General features: G+C 36.0%; 1 protein-coding gene across 1 annotated transcript in view; it reads left to right on the top strand.

The window, feature by feature from the left end:
• Nucleotides 1–7,037, top strand: part of LOC141552713 (cadherin-13-like) — a 313,423-nt gene extending 306,386 nt beyond the window's left edge. The window contains exon 9 of the mRNA XM_074284738.1: nt 5,287–7,037. Coding sequence (XP_074140839.1) covers nt 5,287–5,294 — 8 coding nt within the window. The 3' untranslated portion in view covers nt 5,295–7,037. The remainder of the gene's footprint in view (nt 1–5,286) is intronic.
• The last annotated feature ends 1,627 nt before the right edge of the window (nt 7,038–8,664 follow it).

The following is an 8,664-nucleotide window of genomic DNA, read 5'->3' on the forward strand; positions in this document are numbered from 1 at the left end:
AATAACATGCCATGTAGGTGTTTCTTATGTTCTCATGATGTATATGGACTGAGTGTTAGGATATCATCATGGTTACAGCTACAAACATGGTTATAACTGTGACACATCAGAACTAACTGTAAGTGTATCCTTTCAGTAGTACATTTGCTAACTGTATTAATATTGATTCTGAATCTAGCCTATTAAAACTAAAGGCTATCTAACTAGCTGTTTTCTAGTGAATGAGAAAAACAAGTCAAATACAGTCAAAGACAAAATTTCTTGATTTTCTTTTTGTCTTCATAGGACTTTATATAATAATTCCGAATATGGTCTGAAGATAATTCCTTGACTGTATAAAGATCTGACAGCCAAAAAATAGTACCATATGGAAGGCAATCCTACTCATAAACACTGCTAAATTGTGGTGCTCTTGGGCAAAGTAGGCATGGTTGGCAGCCTAACGGTGGAATGCCCACTCTCACAGATTTTTTTAAAGAAATATCAATGCTATTTTTTTCAGTTAACAAGTATTTCTTTTCTTTATTAGTGCTCCTTTTTCTTCTTCCTGACTGGGGAAACGTGAGATCAGGCCAGGGTAGGACTTGTAACAAGTATGGATAGTTAAGCAAAGCAAATTCTCTCATTGTTCATATCCAAAATTATATGTCTCATTCTGCATCTTCAGTCCATTACTTCTTAGTCAGGAAATGGGCAGCATACTTCATTGGTCCTCTGGAATTATAGTTCATCAGTATACTGATGAGCTTTCAAGTCTTTTGTCTTTACAATGTTATTGTTGTACAAATTACTCTTCTCTTCCTACTCACTTTCGGAATTCATACAAGTTCTCACAATTATCTCTCAGTATTCTTAGTGGTCATGAAATACCTGCAAAATCACAGACTCTCAAAATGAAAGCTAAAAGGGACCTTGAGAATCATATAATCTGCCTTTCCTTATTACACAGAGTAGAAAATTGAGATTTGGAAAATAGAAGTAACTTATCTAGGCTCACATACTAAGTAGAATAATAATGTCAGGTTTCCAGATTCCAAAGTCAGAGTTCCCCTTTCGGGATTTTTGTTTGTTTGCCTGTGGGTCTGTTTTGTTTATGATTAATTTGTAATTTTATTGGTATGGGAAACTCTCCAGAAGAAACAGCTTGTCAATGCAGGTCTATTAAAGCACTATAATTTAAATCTGGGAGTAGCCTGAGGCCAAGAACACTGACTTGCAGGAGATCCTAGTGTCAGTGTCAGAGGAAATATTTGAACCCAGGTCTTCTTGACTTTAAAACAAGCTTTCTGTTCATTTGTTTATTGTGACATTTTGATTTTAGTAATTTTGATGACACTACATTTTCTCCCTATTATCACTGAAAAAAAGTTCATGCATCCATAACTTACCTTTAACTAGTTTCTTTCCTTCCTTCCTTCCTTCCTTCCTTCCTTCCTTCCTTCCTTCCTTCCTTCCTTCCTTCCTTCCTTCCTTCCTTCCTTCCTTCCTTCCTTCCTTCCTTCCTTCCTTCCTTCCTTCCTTCCTTCCTTTCTTCCTTCCTTCCTTCCTTCCTACCTTCCTTCCCTTATCCCTCCCTCCTTTTCTCTCTCTCTCTCTCTCTCTCTCTCTCTCTCTCTCTCTCTCTCTCTCTCTCTCTCTCTCTCTCTCTCTCTCTCTCTCTCTCTCTCTCTCTCTCTCTCTCTCTTTCTCTTTCCTTTCTTCCAAAAGAAGTTTCTCTGGAAGGTGAGCAAGAATGACCATAAGTTTTCTCAAATCTTTGCAAATCACATTTTCCTTGATAACTTTACATTTGTACTGATGCCTAAGCAACATCCCTATTATTTTGCTAAGGTTGTTTCTGCCAACTTGTGCTGCACTTTTACTGAAATTGATTCAAGAGCCAAAATGTTTTTTTAGGAGTTTTAAAATGTTTACTAGAGCAGTGGATGTTACAGTGCATTAACCACAGACATGCACCACTGCTGTGGTTGACAGTTTTGCACAAAGAGCTTATCTGTTCACACAAAACTGAAAAGGAAAAACTAAGTTCACTTGCATCATGATAAAATGTGTTTGTGTGGCAAAATTCAGCTTAATTCCCCTCCTGTGTTGTGGAATTAGGTCCACAGTTTAAATCCATCATTTTTTCAGATTCTCAAATGAAATTAATATACAATAGAATTGGATTGGAAGTCATGAAACCTAAAACTTTAGTCTTGGTTTTAGCCCATAGGGTGTCCCAAAAGTCCTAGTGCAATTTTAAGCTATCAAAGCTTGTAATATAATGTCACTGAACCTAGAGTCAGGAAAACTTTCTTTTGAATCCCATACACAATATTTGCAAGCTATGCTATTCTGAGCAAAATCACTTAACCCGTTAGAATCTTTAGTTTATTATTAAGTTAGAAAATAAAAAGAATTCTCTATAATATTGAGAACCAAATGAGATCATTCAAATAGTGTTGCAAATCTTTAAGCAATATCTAAATTCGAATTGTATTTTTATTTTCAATAACTACCTGTCTAACTGTTGAGAGATAGGAAAGGGGGAACCCCGCTGGTCATGGCAAAGATAGTAAGATAGTCCCATGAGGCACAGTGCCCCCTGTAAATGAATTTACAGGCCCAAAAACCTAGATTGATAAAAAAAATTATTGTAGGGATTTTAGAAGTAAAGTTTAGTTAGTAAAGTTGAGGGTAGAGATAGAAGAGCACCGTATTAGGTCTGGTGGGCAGAAACCCTTGGCATAAGGATGCCATACCTAGGACTTCTGCCAAAGCATGGCATCTAGCGTTGCCCTTTTATAATGGGGTTCTTAGTGATGTTGAAGGTGGGTGGAGTCTCAGGCTCATGGCAGGCTTTCAGTTAGCTCAGATCCGGTGGGGGCTGGGAAAACCCAAGCCAGCTCAGATCTGGTGGGAGCTGGGCCCGGATATTTAAAAGGGTACTTTTAGACCAGGATTTGTGAATCAAAGGTCAGCCATGGGGGTTGGGAAATCAGAAAGGAATCTTAAAGGGACCTCAACCCCTATCATAACTTAGAAAAAGTCATTTGGCTTCATTGGGCCTTAGTTTTGTCATTTATAAAATGGAACCAGAACACTTTTATCATATTCATTAAGAATAAATGATATGAGATCAACTTCATTTCCATTTTTGATAAAATGATTAGACAATTAAATCAAGGCAATAATACAGACATTATATATTTTCATTTCAAAAAAGTGTTTGACAAAATCTAATATAATTGCTTTGTGGAAAACATTATAGAATGTGGGCTGAATTATTACACAAGTTGGATTGATAACTATTATAACAGTCTCATGGCAAAGTTTAGATTATTACTGGTTCAGCATTACCCTTAAGAATGAGTCAAATAATCAGGGGAGATAGTTTTAGCATTCAGAGAGAGAAAAGGAATCCAAAAAGCTTTTGAATATTTAAGTTTATTGACAATGAAATCCATAAGGTAAAATTTTTTAAAAGATTAATGCAAAGTCCTTTACCTAGATTTAGATAAACAATGATACATTTACAGGTTTGGCTTGACAGGAGTTTATGTAACAAAAAGATTTGGGCTATTAATGGAACACATATAATCAAAAATCTGATTGCTACAATATCACAGAGTCCCAGAATTTTAGAGTTATAAAAGAAATCAGAGGTAATATAGTCTACCTATCCCAGAAAAATTACTTGTAATATGACTGATGAGTGATCATCTGATATTTATTTGAAGACCTTTCCAGTAAGAGAGAAGCTCCCAATGTAGCTCATTCCACTTTTGTGTGCTTCTTATTATTAGGTAGGAGTTTTTTGTTTTGGTTTGTTTTTTTACCTGAAAGCTTAAATCTGTGTCTTTGAAATTCCATTTTTCCCTGCAAATTCTGTCCCCTAAGAAGCTAAGAAGAAAAAGCTTAAAGCCTTGTAAACATTTCACAACTATGATTATTTAAAAACATTTATTATATGTCCTCATTTCTTATTTTCTCTTTCATGGCCTAAAAATACTCAATTCCTTCAGCATATTTTCTTTTAAAGTAAAAACATCATAAAATAATTATTTGCTATTCAGGTTTCCTTTAAGTTTATTAATTCACTACCTAAGTTATGATGCCCAGAGCTGACCAAACTGAGCTAAGAATCAAGAAGAGCTCACTTCACATCCATTTTTAGGTACTTATTAGCTGAGGAAAAATCACTTAACCTTTGCTTGACTTATTTTCAAGACAATAATAGCCCCTACCTCCCAGGGTTCTTAAAATCAAATGAAATAACATGTGAAAGCAGTACAGTATCTGGCACATGGTGATGTATAAATAAATGCCATTATTGTTATTTTTAGTATTCATATTGGAAAAGTTCAGTAGTATAGTAGGGTGCATGGAATTAGAATATGGAATCAGAAAGACCTGAGTTTGAAACCCGTCTTAAACATTTACTAATGGTATGGCCCAAATTAAATCACTATTTTGCAATCTCAATTTCCTGATCTGCAAAATGGGAATAATAGCACTTACAACACAGATTTATTGTGAAAATCAAATCATGTATGTATAAAAAATTTTACACAGCTACAAATATTTTTATTACTGAACTTTTAGTTTATTAACCCAATCTCTCTACCCCAGATTATTTTTAAAATATCTAGCCTGTGAATTTTGCATTTTTAAAGTTGAATTGTGGAAAGCCAGGTATAAGATTTCATATTTATCCCCATGAAATGCCATCTTCTTAGTTTTGTTCTTAACACATTCTAGCCAATAAGCATTGCCTGCATTATGCAATGTCTTAGCTTAGCTTATTCCTTCTCATTTTAGTATCAAATGTAACACTGAGGAGCACAACACCACTTCCTTTTTTTTTTTTTTTTTTTTTTGCTATAATCGTTAATTAGCACAGAACCCAGTACACAACCCTGGGGTTCACACAGCCCTGGAGCCCTTCTTCCAATGTGATATCAAAACATTAATGACAATTCTTTATTCCAGCCATCCAATGTCAAAGCATAGTATTGTTATAAAAGTTTGAGCATCAGGAGCTGCAGTGATAACTGTATGTGTGAAGTTCCTTTCTGACATTTTCCAAAATGCCAGTAGTAGATTCTGCCTCCCTTGCTCTCTATCTAGTGGGATGACTTTCTCTTTGTAAAAGCTCCGTTCACAAATGGGGATTTCAAGAGAGCAATCTCTTTTTATTAAAGTGTCTATTGTGGTTGATTACAAACATATCAAATGTGTAGCTAAAACGTTATGAATCATATTGTGATCTCCTTGGCTTAACTCTGCATATTTTCCATCATCCAGGGCTGTAAGAACTCCTGACATTTGAAGCTCTCCTATCAAGTTGCTATAGCAACAGGAAAAAGAAAAAGAAAAAAAAATCAGATCTGAAGACTGCAGTTTATGGTCACTGTACTTCTCAACTAGGCCTCGATTGCTCCAGATTTCAGTTTTGTCTGCAACTTCACTTAAGTTTCTCAAACTCTGCTCCAGTGTCTGACAGCTCCTGCCTTCCTTTGTAATTGATGGAGTCCTTTTGCAAGTTGTTATGGCCGTGTAGTTACCCTGAGTACTGAAGGATCATGACATCTCACTTGACTTTCTGGGAATGGAAGAAAAGAAAATTCAAGAATGACTACTTGTTTTTGCTATCTGTTGACATATTGCTATTCAGCTGTTCAAAATGCTTTGTCTGTGGATTGGTATTTGTATATGTATGAGTATACGTATGTATATATATACACACTGTATTTATATAGAGAGATTATACACCATAGGTTAGTTTTGCTATGTTGTTCATGCTGACAGGTTAAATGATGTAGTGACAGAGTAGCCCAGCTGTTGAGGGTGAAGTCTGAGCTAAAGCAGCTGCTAACACCTTGGGGTGCTCAACTTCCAGATGCACACTGAGGCACTGAGGTGCTCCACACTTGACTGGGGCTCCAAGACCCCGTTGCTACAGAGCTGGCTTATGTACCCTGATGTTTCTCCTCCAGCTTGGCTCTGGCTCTGGAGGCAGAAGTCCTCCAGCCACTGGTGATAAAGTACCAGGCAGGTCTGGATGCAAAAGAAAGTTCTGCCAAGTTAGGAATTCCTTCTCCTAAACCTCAGGGGGTTCCAGAACTCTCCAAACCAACTTCCATTAGTGTCATGTTCCATAATCCTGGAGAGGTTGGAAGGAACAGAGCAGGGGAAATAGCATCCTGTACAAGCAAAGGGCTGAAATATTCTTGCATGGGTACCAACCCAGAATGTTCATGCACCTTAAATATCTAGGTGTCACTGGAGTTTTCAGGGAAATGGGTCATCCAAGAGATGCTATTGTTTCTCCTCAGTGTGTGGTAAATCCACCATAAGTAACAGGTGAGATAGTGCATATCTGAGGAGGACAAGCAGCACTGTATTTTATAAATCTAGAAATATACATATACATATATACATACGCACACGTTTGTTTTAACTATACAAATACATATACGTATACAATACAGGAAGTCTTTGTAAGTAATTTTTTTTTCCTTCTGATGAATCAACCACCACTATTTGCAAACCTAATGGAAAAGGGTGTTCATCATGTATGAAGAGGAATTGATTTTCATTCTGTGAGCATGTAAAGGTTATAAGGCAGCTATTGCTTGCCCTGAGACCTCCATCTTGTGAATAAAAACTGTACATGAACCATCAAAGCTCACACCAAATTTTTATATGAAAACAAAAGTAGTGACAGACTGTAGCTTTTCTAGGGCTTGCCAGTAACTAGGGTAAGAAAAGTGTCTTAGCTTATTTTACTGCAGTTGCTTACTAAGGGTTTAACCACAGAAAACAAAACAAAACAAAAAAAAATGCTTTCTTATGCAATAGGTGTTGGCATCTGCATCCATTAGTCAGACTTTTCTAGTGATTAGGGGTCACATATTGTCTTTCTTGCCTGAAGTTAAAAGCTAGTGCTCCATACACTGTATTTGTTTCAATAGTAAATTTTTGGACGCATACATAATACAAAGCGTTTTTTTTTTCCTCCACTGAAATAAATGGGTATTGGTGGTTAAAACTGCTGAATAATAGTTTTTCTCTATTTTCTGGTATTGTTACTCTTTTAAGATGCTTTGCCTCTTTGCTGATACAATAGTATTCATGCTAAGCTTTATTTTGTTTAAATCTTTTTATGGACCCCTTAGTACCGTGGAGGCTGTGAATCATGCTCATGAGTGGAGCAGTTTTATGGAGGAAGCACTAGGTTGGTCTGAAAACTCACAAACTCACAGCAAGGTTCCCCAACTACTTTTAACTATCTTAATGACCAACTTGTATTGTTACCCTTTTTAGCTAAGAAGGGAGATGACAGAACTATACAGAATGCGATGGTCCCCACTAGTGGTCTGCCTTGAGTACATGCTCCAAAGACCAGAAAGTATGACTGTCTCTTTTTCACATTAATTACAGCAAGATCCTATGTCTCTTTGTTCTGCCAGCTTCCTGAATTCAGACTCACCAGGTTGAGGCAAAACCTGGGTTTGCAAAGTTCCTGGAGATCCTGGAAGAAAATTTCCCATCATTCACACACAAACACATGCACACACACACACACACACACACACCAAACCTGAAAAAGTTTGAGTCAGGTTTGACAGCCTGACTTCCATTATTTAGTAAGAGTCTTATGCTGGCCGCATTTAGAAATAACGTACTTCAAACATCTGTTGTCTTCACCATTCCAGCCATATAATATTTATATAAAGCTTTAGAGTTTGCAAAATCCCTTATTTACAATAATTCTGTAACACGTACTCTCTCTCTGCCCTACAAGAAAAATGTACAGAAATAAGGAAAATGAAGTTGAGAAATATACAAACAATAAGTTCCAGTATTAGAATTTGAACCCAGGTTTCCAACTCAAAGGCCATTCTGTTGTACCATATACCTTACAGTTCCTTCAAACCTAAATGAGCTGGCACTGTTGACTGTGAGTATCTATATAGGGGAAGTAATTTGGACTTTATTTTTTGTCTCTCCTTAAAATTCTTCACTTTTTATCCCATGGGTTATAGTTACTCTTTCCTTTTCAACTTAGGGTCCCCTTAAAAATTTCTTAGAGACAATGTATAGCTTGGCATAGTGAAACATATTACAACAAAAGATAGAATTAATGAGTTTTTCTTAATAAGGGTGGGTGAAGGGTATTATTAAGCCATACTGTTCCATCTCACTGAAGATTCCCAAAGGTCTATACATTCACCTTCAGAAACTTGCCACTTAGTCCCTCTCAGACACCCACCTGTATGTGGATAATTTTTATTAGCAGCATATGAGTCTCTCTAAGATTTTACTTCTCTCATCATTTAAAGAAAACTCCTGGGAATAGAAAGGTTAAACTCATGTCTTAAATTTCAGAAATTTTACACATTTTAAAGGATATGCATATTATTCAAAGAAAACTTTTCTTAAAAAGCTCCAAAATTGAGTCTTTAAAAATTATTATTTCAGGTTTATACTGAACTAATTAAGAAGATACTCCAAAATACTTGTACCTAAAATTTGGAGAAATTATTTTCTAAAATATCCAAATTACAAAGAAAAAGAGTGGAACTTTTACCTGAACTGTCCAAAAAATTAAAGTTTTTCTACTGCGCTTTAGTAATGCAAATAATAAAGTTAACAAAGCTTAGTTTTATTCACCCCATA

This window comes from Sminthopsis crassicaudata, chromosome 2, assembly GCF_048593235.1.
Source record: "Sminthopsis crassicaudata isolate SCR6 chromosome 2, ASM4859323v1, whole genome shotgun sequence".
NCBI classification, from domain to species: domain Eukaryota; kingdom Metazoa; phylum Chordata; class Mammalia; order Dasyuromorphia; family Dasyuridae; genus Sminthopsis; species Sminthopsis crassicaudata.